Source organism: Balaenoptera acutorostrata, chromosome 2, assembly GCF_949987535.1.
Source record: "Balaenoptera acutorostrata chromosome 2, mBalAcu1.1, whole genome shotgun sequence".
NCBI lineage: Eukaryota > Metazoa > Chordata > Mammalia > Artiodactyla > Balaenopteridae > Balaenoptera > Balaenoptera acutorostrata.
The window spans coordinates 9,076,749-9,089,308 of NC_080065.1; the positions used below are offsets into that span (position 1 = coordinate 9,076,749).

The 12,560-nt window shown below is 47.5% G+C and overlaps 1 protein-coding gene across 4 annotated transcripts in view; it reads left to right on the plus strand.

Moving 5' to 3' along the window:
- Positions 1 to 5,854: 5,854 nt before the first annotated feature.
- The window catches only part of ADCY2 (adenylate cyclase 2), a 451,536-nt gene continuing 444,830 nt past the window's right edge, over positions 5,855 to 12,560 (plus strand). For 2 of the 4 annotated variants that reach the window (XM_057541371.1, XM_057541372.1), the window contains exon 1: positions 6,474 to 6,686. In XM_057541371.1, the coding sequence (XP_057397354.1) occupies positions 6,474 to 6,686 (213 nt within the window). Of the gene's footprint in view, positions 5,870 to 6,458; positions 6,687 to 12,560 lie in introns of those variants that run through there. The other 2 variants (XM_007191640.3, XM_057541370.1) reach the window with 2 other exon arrangements.

Here is a 12,560-nt window from a genome sequence, read left to right on the forward strand (position 1 = left end):
TTAAATTTAGAAGTGTATTACTTTTGTCAAAAGCGCCAGCAATAACAAACAAAATCCAACAACCCAAACAAGCCTGTTCCAAGCTGTTGTCTTCATCTTACATCCGTTAGTTTGGGTACTGATGCTTGGTCATTAGACTGACACCCATGTGGGTGACTCACTTCACTCCATCCTGGCTCTGCTTCCTTGCTGTCAAGGTCTCAACCATGGTCAAGCTGCAGAAAGGATGAGATTTTAAGTGTACACTTCATAAATCCTGAGAGTCTTCCTTGCCTGGAATTGTTTTGCCTCTGATATGTTACTGGGAGCTACAGCATCCCATTTCATTTTCTCTTGAGAAAACCAACCCCAGTGGTACTTTCTCCATGCACTTTTTTTTTCCTGGACATATTTATTTTATGGTTATTTCTTTTGCTCTATTGGGTGAGTAGAACTAGTTCAATATTGTATGAAAATCTTGCCATTTTAGGATTTTAAAACATTGTGAGATTTTTTAAAAATATGAGGGTAGTGCCGATAGCAAACATTTATATACATATAACTTCTTCAGGACCTGGGCAACATTTCTATCAAATCAAGTTCTACGTAAAGTAATCTAGTAGCATTATTTGCCTTTTTTTTTCTTTTAAAGAATAAAGTCACCTTATGTCTTCATTCTTTCATTCAGTCATTCATTCATCGAGCACATACTTATGAAGCACTTACTATGTGTTTTGCAAATGTAAAGTAATAGAGATATAACAGTGAACAAAAGAAACAAAATCTCCTGCCCTTAATTAATTGACCTAGTGAGGGAAGAAAGGCCACGTTAAGACAAAAATAAGATTTGCGTGCCTACTAACTGCCATGGCATACCGCTGAAACATTCTCACTCTTGCATTTACACCTAAGGAAACAGTGCTTGTTATCAAATGCCTACGTACACCCCAACACACTTTTTTGGTGTACAGTTCCCTTGTTTGTATTGAATGTGATTTCCCCCACCCCCGATCTAAAAAAGTTGATTAAAATCCATCCCTTTACCCAGCCCAGGGTAGTATAAACATGTTAGAAAAATCCTTAGACTATTTGGTTCATTCTTCTTACTTTACAGATAAACCGAAGCTCAGAGATGTTTATGACTTCTTTGAGGATCTACAGTTGGTATCAGAGTTGAGGCAAACATCCAGCACTTTAAGAAAGTTATTACGAGAATATTAACAACTATTATAGCAGTGTGAATACAAGCAGTGAGTTTATTTTCAAATTAAAATATAAAACCATGACTCAAACATGGGAGAGCGGCTTATAATCTTAAACGAAGTTACCTGAATTGAATGAATTCAGAATTGGGCAAAAATAGTCATGAACTATGCCACAGTATTGTTTATCATAGAGACCATTTCTTGTCCCTAAAAGTACATTATTGATCAATGTTAGAGTGTAATTAAATTATTCTCTTGTTGACTCTTTTAAGGGACACCTAAAAGGATATAAAAATAAAAGTCAAGGTATCTGAATCATCCAAGCTTGGTAAACAAGCCCCCTCTTCCGGTACCTCCCTAGGAAACAAATCCTGAGCACACAGCTCCACTCTATGAGTCATGACATTTTAGATCACATTGTCTAAGCAGGAGTCGAGAAATCGATACCTCTCACAAGGTTGTAGACACGCTGGTGCTGGGACCGATTAGTCATTAACTTATTCTCACTCCTCCCAGCGCTCACGGAAGGAATTCCAGTGTCTCGGTGGATCTTGAAACAAGTCCTAGTAACAAACTTTGGAATGGCAGCGGGATTTGTGAAAGGTCTGTTGCAAAATACTTGTACCATCTTCTCACATATTCAGGACCATAAATCCCAGTAAATCACCTGAAATCAGATTTTAAAGATGAGTCTCTGAACTATTTATTCCAATTTTGTCACTTGAGAAATAATTTATGAAATAAACCAAGCAAGTAAGGTTTTTCAAAAGACGTGTCAGGATCTTCCCACACGGAAGGGGAAAGAAAATGAATATATTAATGGTCCATTCAGCAACTTTTTATCTGATGCTCTAAAAACTGAACTGCAGAAGAGTTCCTTAGTGAGCTCAGAGAGTTAATGAGGCTTCCTGGAGCTAGAAGCTGGCTTTGGTTGTGTGGTTTCTGTATCCACAGACTCCGGTTCAATCAAAATGTAAATGTTATCTGGGTACACAAAACATATTTCATGGTGATAATGAATCTGTTGACATAGTGTTCATACTTTATTGTATAAATTTTAGTGATGGATTTGCCAGAGAGAAAAACGAATACACAGGGAAATGCTCCTCGCTCAGCTCTACAATATGCTCCGGGTTGACACGTGTCTGTGTCTGTCCTTGCCTTTAATCAATCAGAGCACTGTGACATTGGGAAGAGCCCAACAGCGTCCTTATTGAGTGAGCTAATCTAACTGGATTTGGAATAGGAACTAGAAGATGGGTTATTTTTAAAGGAAAAGCCACTGATTCCAAAACCTGTCCTGCAGCATAGTTACTTAACAGATGTATAAGCGCTCAGGTGGGTTATCGTGTGTGTGAAAGATGATCAGATTAGGAGGGGAGAGGTGGCCTGCAGTCCCTGGGTGAAGGAGTCTGTCAGCTTGAACTCAAGCTTGCGCCCCCTAGGCTCTGCACACAGGCAGAGATGCCAGGACTGTTTGGTGTCTCTAGCTGGCAGGACCAGCTCTCTAATTTGCAGGGCTCAGGGCAAAATAAACACGGGTATCAAGAATTTCAACATGGCGACAGCAGGACCTTAAACCAAGCCCGGGGCCCTGTGCAACAGCACTAATCACGCTCCCAGGAAGCCTGCCCTGCCTTCTGGGTTCTGAGGATGGAGGGCTGCCCTCTAGCGTCTCAGGAAAAATGAATTCTCCTTTCTCATGCTTATTCTTCCTTCTTTTCCCCCAATCTCTCAGGCCCGGTTAGAGCTTCCATAGTAAGTTTCTTTGTGCATTTTGTCGCAAGTACATTGATATGGAGTAAATTTGCGGGAAAACCCCTTTGCTCTTCGTGTCTTACCCTCGGCATAGCAGCCCTGCTACCCAAAGGCACCGAAATGGACTCCTTGGGGTCCCTTTAATTGCATGAGTCTAGATTTCATGTTCCTGGCTTTGTACTAAAGGGCATTTTTCATTCCACTTCATGCTGCTTGTGGGTTATTATTTCGTTGTTTTCTTTTTTTTGCCTTCAAAATAGAAACTGTTGTGAACTTTTAAAAAGGTATATTTGGTGCAATTGATTCTAAAATGCTGGTAGAATAACTATAATGATTATATTGGTTCATATTTTGTATTAAACATAAAGAGGTCCTCATAAAAATAAGCCCCCAAACTGAAACAAACGAAAAACCCAATATAACCTCGGGAAGCCTGACATATCTTGATTATTATATTATATTCCTTCCACGACCTTTGTCCACGATGGTGAAATTTAAATCATATGGGGGACTTGGGGATGGACGTTGATTTTTGCTCATGTTTTGTTTTTTGTAGCCCTACTTTTCAAAGTACATTGGAAATTCCTAGAAGGGTCCTAGGCTTGGTCCTTTATTTCCCCCTTGAACATCTGGCATATGATAGGCACAAAATAAATATTTATTGAACGAATTAATGAAAGAATGAGTGATAAAAAATGTCATAAGGATCAAGGACAAAAGTCCCTTCATGCAGAGTCTCTTTAAATTATATTCTGCCATTGTATTTAACAAAATCTCCTAGAAATCTTACAGCCACACCCCTTTACCATGTGGAGGATATATATATAGGGTATAGCTACTGGTTGTTAACTGGAGAGAAGGAGAAAATACTTAAAACATGTACTGGTCCCTTACGAGTCTCTCAGTACTTTTAACCATAAACCTAAATTACAGATTATTTACTTTTTCTTCCTTCTTGAGTGGGTAAAGGCAGCCGTTTATCAATACAAAGGGTGAAGAAGCATCAAGAATTGGAGAGGAGAAGTTGCTCCAAAAGATAAAGACTGGAAATGCGCAGCTCTGCCCAACCTAGACAGACCATGGGCAGAGCGGGAGGAAGGGGAGAATCCTCACGACGGCAGCTGTGCAACTTCCCACTCACCCGGGCTTCCTTAGGAGACGCTGGTCTCGGGATATTTATAAATCCGATTCATCAGCGCTGTCTTGCAGCTTGTTCTCAGAACCACCAAAACCCTAAAATCCCCCAGTCCAAACGAAAGAACTGAGCCCGATGGGTGAGTCTGGACCCGCGGGTAAAGCTGAGATTTGAATTACCCCGGGGGGGTGGGGGGCGGTTACGTCTACCGCCAGGGGTGGGCAGGCAAAGCGGGGTGAGGGCGCAGACCAGGAACTCGACAAAGAAGAGTTCCATCTCCTGCGAGGGCAGGAGGCCGTGGGACCTCCCAGAACACGTTCGTGGTAGGGGGCTTCTCCCATCCGTTGCCTCCTTCCATTTCTTCTCCTCTGCAGGTCTAGGGCAGGAGGGAAGGCCCAGGGCTAGGTGGAGTCTGGTGGGCAGGGCCCCTGGCCAAGAATCCAGTGTCCGGGACACGCTTCCTTTTTACTCCCCCATCCTTACCCACCGGCCAAGGTCTCGGGCAGCCGGTGACAGAGCTGTGCCCTTCTCTGGTCTACACCCCCTGAGCAGAGCAGGCATTAACTGCGGCTAAAAATAAAGTCACTAGGAGGCTCCGGGCCCCTCTCCCCTCGTGGCCTGGGTCCTGCCGTCACTGGGCACGCAGCTACCCAGCTCACATGCCTCTGTCCCGCAGGGGGACAGGAGGACCAAGAACGGGCAGCGGGACAGTTCGGGAAGGTTTCCCAAGTGTTAGGCGGTGCCACGGCTCAGAGCCCCCCGCGCTGGTCTCTGGTGCTGGAACAGACAAGTGCATAGGAACAAGCCCCGGCCGTGTGCTGGTGCCCGAGAGGGGAGGGTCGCGGTGCCTCGGTTTCCTTAGGCTTTGGGTGGAGGTGGGATCTGTGGGTCTTGGGTACAGACAACTCTCGACTAGGAGGAACCCTCCAAAAGTGTGGGCTCCTTTGGAGAGCACCAAGGAGTTCCCCTACCGCCCAGGGAGAGGGCCAGCGGGCTCGACCCCCAGGCGTGTCGGGAGGGGACATCGGCCCCCGCGCCCAGTCTCCCGAGGTGGCGTGGAGGAAGCGAATCCCAGAGCCGACCCTGCCCGCACCAGCGCCCAGCCGCTCTCCCCGGTCGCGCCCTCGCTGCCATCCCTGCCGGACAGCAGGGGCTCGGCGGGGGCCGTGGACCGACCAGAGGGCTCCCTCTGAACTCCGATACGGAAAACCTTGCCCTATCGGGTACCTCCAAAGTGTGACTTAAGCTGAAACTGCAGGGCGCAAGTAAGGCGGCCTACCCGAGGACGTGGCGGGGCGCAGCGTTCAATCACACGGGCGGGTGTCCGCCTCGCTTCTCCATTGCGCATTTGGAGCTGTTCTCGGCCAAGGGGTCTCCTCGCGTCCCAGCGCCTTCCCGCCCCCCGCAGGGAAGCCCCCTGCCCTCTGAGAGAGTGGGGAGGACCGTGAGAGCCCCCCAAGCCCGCTGTGCTGAGTTGAAGAAGAGGAGGGTGGGAACCCCCTACCCATTAAGGGATGCGGAGGGGAGGAGAATCCCTCCTCCGAGCGCACGGAGAGTGAAAAAGAGGACGTCCCCTCGGTCCTCCGGGCAGGGGGTACCAAAGGATGGGAGGTGTCCTCCCGGCTACGCTCTGCGAAAGTGGGGAGGAGCGTGGGGGCACCCCGTCCACGCCACCCCCCGCACACCACTCAGAGCCTGGGGGGACTGGAGGGTGGGAGGGCCCCTCCCCGCCGCACTTGGAGCCGGTGGCGAGGAGTTAGGAGGCTCCGCAGTCTTCCGAGCGAGGTCGGAGGTGAGGGCGGCAGGAAGCGGGAACCCCCAGGCCGCGCTCGGGGACCGCGCAGGGCACGGTGGGAGCCCCCGCCCGACCCCAGGCTGAGACGGCGGAGGGGAGGTGGACCTTGCCCGCGCCGACCGTGGGCGGGTCTAAGAGGGGGACCCCCGGGGCTGGGGCGCGGACCCCGCCTCTCCCCGCCCAGCACGCGGCCGGGCGCGCCGGCCCCCCGCCGTGCCCAGTGCGCGACCCGGCCGTCGGGGGGCGGCGGTGGGTGGAGGCCCGGCTGCGCCGCGCGGGGTGCGGGCAGAGGCGGGTCGAGCGCCCCCTGTCGCACCCGCCCCCTCCCGCGCGGTGGCGGCAGCGGCGCCGCCGGGAGCTGCCCCCGAGGCCGCCGCCCGGCCCCCGCCCGCGCGTCAGCGCGCCCAGCCCGGGGCGCCGAGCTCCGCCCGCGCCGGAGGCCCCTGCGCGCAGCTCGGAGCGCGGGCAGCGCGGCCGGCCGAGGCAGCGCGGGGCTGGGACGCGGGCGGCGGCGGCGGGCGAGCGGGCGAGCGGGCGGCGCGGCCCCGGCCGGGCGCGCTCGGCGGGCGCCCCGTGAGCCGCCCCGATGTGGCAGGAGGCGATGCGGCGGCGCCGCTACCTGCGGGACCGCGCCGAGGCGGCGGCGGCGGCGGCGGGCGGCGGCGGCGACGGCGACGGGCTGCAGCGGTCCCGGGACTGGCTCTACGAGTCGTACTACCGCATGAGCCAGCAGCACCCGCTCATCGTCTTCCTGCTGCTCATCGTCATGGGCGCCTGCCTCGCCCTGCTCGCCGTCTTCTTCGCGCTCCGCCTGGTGAGTGGCCTCCCTGCGGGACCTGCCCGCGCGCCCCGGGGCCCCGAGAGCAGAGGGAGGTGCCCGCCGAGCCGCGTCCCGCCCGGGGCTACCCCTCGGCCCGCGGCGCCCTGCCCCTCCTGCCCGCCCGCGGCCGACCTGGCTTGGGCGAGAACTGAGGGCGAGAGAAAAGTTTCCTCGGAAGGTTCTGCCCAAAATAAAGTTGCCGGGGTGTGCACCGGGTGGACGGCCCGGGTGTGCGTTTTCCACCTCTGCGCACCCGCTGGCAAACTCGCCGCGCTTTCCGCTCGGCGCCGCTGGCCGCAACATCCGCTCCACTAGGTCTGTGTCCATCCGAATCAGCCTCGCGCCTCTTCGCGAGGCCGCTGCCCAGCCCCGGGGCTGGCGTTTTAGTTATTTAAAACTCTCTAAAAAGCCTGACTTGGGAAAGTGGTGAATGGCGAGGAGAAATGAAAACAAGTATATTATTATACATCTTTGCCTTTAAATCTGTATGGTTTAGTCCCATAGACAGGGCGAGATGGGGTGTTGACCTGTTGTGAGTCTTCAGCCTCCAAGTGTATAAGTAACAGGCATCCGTGGACCGTTGCTTTCCTATTTCTAGACAGGTAGTTAGTCGTGTTTACTGTTTTGCACAGGTTATTAAACTGGATTTCATCACTAGGAGCGTAATGCAACTCCACAGCTGATGTCAATTTTGCCAATTTAGATTTTTCGAGGAGAAATCCTTGGCTCATTCCCGTGAGCAGTGAGGGGAAATCTGTAGATGGCGGTAAGCTTCCTGTTAGTGATCTTTCTGTTGGTGTGGTTCAAACTTTTGCACCGCCTATGATATGTATGTGCAGATTGAGTGCCAGGCATTGATTAATCAGTGAGATATTTTTGGTCAGTGGTTGATCTGGGGATGTCTGCATCGAATGATGTCTTTTTAGCTTAGAATATAAACATACACCTATATTCATGTCCTCGGAGCAAAGGCGTGGGTGTTTGCTTTATTTCAACACGTGTGCACAATAGCTGTCCTTGTTTTTTGGCAATTTATTCTTCATATCCTGAGCCAGATGGTGCTCAAATATTATGCATGGGAAAACTTATCATCTGGGTTCTTTAAAAAATGAAGTTTTCTTTTTCGCCACACTAGTCAAGAGGTGTTGTCTTCTGCTGGAATTCAATGACATGAGAATAAAAATTAGAAAGTAAATAGAACATCACGATGCCACCGATCACAACTGGGTCTTTCATTATACAACACAGAGCAGAGAGCACCTTAATTCTGTATTCTGGGTGTGAGTTCACGGCAGTCTTCACACCCTTGTTACCAGCCTGGAATGCTCCCTGGAATGGCATCTTTGTCTCTTCTCACCACTTTTTAGGGCCAAAGAGGACCTGACGAGAGACTTCTGCTCTCTGCTCAGTCTCATTGGCAAGCAGGGTCTCTAAAAGCATCTCCTTCTCATTTCCATTCTTGCAGGGAAGAAAACACATCCCTTTTCCTCTGGAAAAAGCAGCCAGGACATTGCTACTTGTGATTCTGTTGAATCTGTAATCCAAACCCGTTCTGGCTGGTTCTCTTCCAAATGGAAAAGGAGGAGCAGGTGATGGCCTATTTATAGCACCATTAATATATTTAAAGACAAATGTGAAGTTCATGCTCCCCTGCACACACCGCTTTGTTTGCTATCATACAGATTTCTAACTTCTTAAACCTTGATCTACGTAGATGTTCTTGAATGGGTCGTCAGGGATTCAGCACAGTCAGCTGAAAGCTCCCTTCTCTAATTTGTCTTTGATCTTTGTGTTTCTTTACCCAGTTCCTTTATGTTCCATTTCACGTGGTGCAAATGCTGGAGTGGTGTCTTTTTAAAAAGTTTATTCAGGCATCTTTACTTTGCTTGATAAATCCATCATTCCCACACTCTCCTGGCATTCAGCTAAATCACTCTAAGTACAAAGCAGGCACTTCCCATGGCATGGCTGTAGCCCAGGGTGAGGTCCAGAGATGGTGGAATAGATCCTGTCCTTTGCTCTACCTAAACCATGCTCTGACTACTCTGTAAATCCTTCTAGGTAATGAGCTGTGCAGAAATGTTCCAGAATCAGGAAGGGTGACGTGGTCTGGTGGAAAGGCTACCTTCAAGTGGGCACTGGGGCTGCTGGGCCTGGCATTGGGAAATGCATGGAAGGAATGGGCACTGTCCTCTGAAACTTGACCTTAGGAAGTACTGGCCCAGTTCTGAGGTCTGGACAGCTCATTTCTATTTTGCTTTTAGTAACAGCATAAACAGCAGTTCCACTTTACAAAAAATGTTCTCCATCCATGTAGTCAAAGATGGCTGGGTTAGGAGCATTGGAAGATGGGACAGAGTTAACATGGAGTCATGTGCACACAGAGTGGGGTGAATTCATTTCTCAGACTGACCAGAGCTTGGCTTCCCAGAGATCTACACTGGGAGACAGAAATAGCTGCCTGGGCCCCGCCCAGGTTTCCACCTTCGAGCGCTTTACTAGAATCGCTAGGCTCTGTTGTAGTTCAGGAGCTCAGAAGATCTGTTTTTGCTGCCTGAAATCCTGGACAGATTCTTCTTTCCCATGAATCTGCCTGATTTTGATTTCCACTAGGCTTCCATCAGTTCTTGTAGTAGAAAATGTCTGGTAACTTTCTTAATGCATATCCATAGTTTTCTGGAACATTTGGATCACAAGATGATCCTGATAGTATCCAAGTGCATAGTGATTTTTTGGTATATGTAATTGCCTTTGTGTGAAGTGACTTGAAATATCGCTTAAAAAGAAAAAAAGTAAGCTTTGTCTTGACTTAGTATTTCCCTAATTGGCATTATTCACAATCTGCTTTCACTTAATTTCAATCTATGGTCAATCTATGCATCTGCATCATTGATCATGAAGATAAGGTAATCTGCAAAGTATTTTTGTTATATTTTAAAAAGTAAATTCTGAATTGAAACTTTACTATCTTGTTTAACTATTTTCTACATAAAAAGTGATTAAATAGGTTTAATCCCATATTTGTTAAGAAATATCAAGATGAAACAAATAGCACATATGATAGCATGTCTTGAATTTTAATATCTTGTTTAATAATATGAAAAATATTTTCTGTTGCTTATGATGGAAGTTTTTGATGTTGGTACTGGGCATGGTGAACAAAATTAAATTACCCTCTGGCATGAGAAAACTTGGAACTAATAAGACCAAACTTTAAGTTCTAAGTCTTATGAGGTAGCTTCATTTTCCAGGACTGGTTCTTATTACTAAATGCATGAAAACCTCTTCTCAGAATCAAATCTTCTCTCATTTATTATGTCCAAAATCAGCCAGCTTCTCTCAAAATTTGCCCGTCGTGGTTAGGAAAGGCTGACATAAATTTTTTAGTTTGTCAAATACCAGCTAGCTCCAGCCAGATTTATTTTGGTTAAAATTTATGATTAGAGATGGTCAATATTTCAACTGGAATGGAAAAATTTCATTCCCATAAATTTTAAATAGTCACATATTGCAATAAAATAGTTTTTTTATGTTTTTTTTACCTGTTTTTTTTTTTTAGTTTGGTAATAATATCCAAATGAGTATATACTTTTATCAGTATTAAATATGTAACATGTATGATTTTGACAGAATATGATCTACCTTCTTGCTTTTACTGTGATTCGGTGTGCTAGATCTTTCAAACAATGACCGTAAGTACTTCAGTACAAATCAGTGTTCCAGCATCAGGTGTTTTTTCTAGGGGCAGATATATGAGTGTTTCTTTTCTCTATACATGGAGAAAGAATCTAATTTTTCCAAAAAAATTTTTCCAAAATTTTTCATTTTCCAAGTAAATGAATTCAATCATTGTAGAGGCAAATTGCCTTTATTATTCCAGACATTATTTCAGCGCCCCTAGTGGGTGGAAGGATCAATGGGGAGAAGTCTTTTCTTGGGGAGTGGAAGGCTGGAGAAGGCAGATAAATATGTCTGACATCTCCTCTAAGGAGCAGGTAATTCTCTGCATACTTTCTCTAGTCTCTTAATTCTGAGGGTGGAGGGGTAGTGCATGCTTTTAGGATTTGGAGTGGAGGTAGCTAAAGATCCGTCTTTCTGCGAATTTCTCTATACATGCAGGAGAATCTTACTTGGCAGGTGTTTGTAATTTGCAACCAGTAATTCAATAAGTCACTTTAATTATGATTTAACTGTGGTATAAACAAACGACAACGAAAAACTGTAGTTTTCTGCAGGAAAGATGGTTGCAGTTTAGAGGCCTAGCAAGAAAGGATTTGGAAGCATCCTTTGGATATTAAAGTGCATAATTAAATATATGCACGGTACCTTGCCTTCTCCATTTACAAAAGGCAGAGTGTAATGGTTAAGAGCATCTATCTTTGTTGGCATTTTGACTTTGTCCCTTTCCATCTCTGTGACCTTGGGCAGATTGTTCAACTTCTCTATGCCCCAGTTTTCTTGTTTGTAAAATGAAATGGTACCTGCCTTCTAAGGTGATGGTCCCAATCAGTACACGTGAAGCACGTAGAAGAATGCCTGACACAGAGTATGCCCTCAGGAACTGTTGTCATTACTGGGTCTTCTGTAGTTGCATTTTCATTGCTGCTGTGAAAAACACGTAGTCACATAGTATTAGAGCTGGAAGGGCGCTCATGCTACAGAGGAGGAAACCGAAACCCAAAGCTGGTGGCTCTTGTCTTTAAGGGTGCAGTTGTGGTGCTGGATGTCTGACTCTGCCTGGGTGAACTAGGCTGGTGATCACTGCAGATCTAGAATCCCCAGCTCTGGTCCTAGCACAGCGGCAGTTTTCTTGTTGAAATTTCATGCTGCTAGGAAAGTCCTCAAGCTTCATTCTGTGGATGGGGTTACATTTCCATTTTTTTCTCTTTTAATGTTAAAGAATTGTAGGGATGCTTCCCCACGATTAACTCCTTGGGGTTCTTTTATGCTGAATATTCCCAGGGTTTTCCCATTAAGCAGCAGGTGTATTTGTAACATTGCTTTCGTTGGCCAAGTCCCCGGCGTGAATACTGTGACCTGTAAAATCCATTCCTGTTGAGCTCTGTGTGAAACTTACTGGTATTTTTTAACTTAAACATTCTATTTAAAAGATACTAATGCTGTTAGAGCTGATCTGTTCCTTTGGTAAAGGTGTCTCATGGTTCTATTAATTACTTCGATCTGTTTGTTCAGGAATTGCTAGTGATGGGACAGTCAGGGCTAGGTGCTTGTGCATAATCCACTGGTACCCTAGTTCCTTCTATAACTCGATGTTGACATCAGTACGATCCACTGGGCTTCATGCATTCTTCCCTCACTGATATTCACAGAGTGCCTACCGGGGCCCGCACCGAGATGGGCATCCCCCGGGTGGCATTCCATCCGGAAGCCGCTCATCTTCGACACGCTGCCATTTACCTGTCAATACTAGGGTGGTCTGTTAGCCTGGACGCCGTGAGCTCAGAGTGTCTGCATCTGGTCCTTTCTAGCTTTGCTGTTTCCTCCAGGGCTTCCCCTCTCCTCGAAGCCGCCCGTGCTGCTTATCCAAGTTCAGACTCTCCTTCTTGAGCTTAAACAGGCCAGCCTGTGCTGTGCATTCCCATCTGTATTGGTTGCTGCCTCTGATGCCTGCAAAGCTCATTTATTACACGAAATGATTTACCCACTCCATGACTGTCATCTGACGTGCAGAATAGTTTGGTCAGTTTGTCTTGTCTCCTCAACTAATCGTTAGTTCTTTCAGGGAAGAAACATTAGCACCCCCATATTTAATACAGCGCTAACCAGATCGCAGGTGCTTAATTAACATGTATAATTTAGGGGGTAGATGCATTTTTCCTTTGCTGCTGTCATTCCCATTGTGTAGCC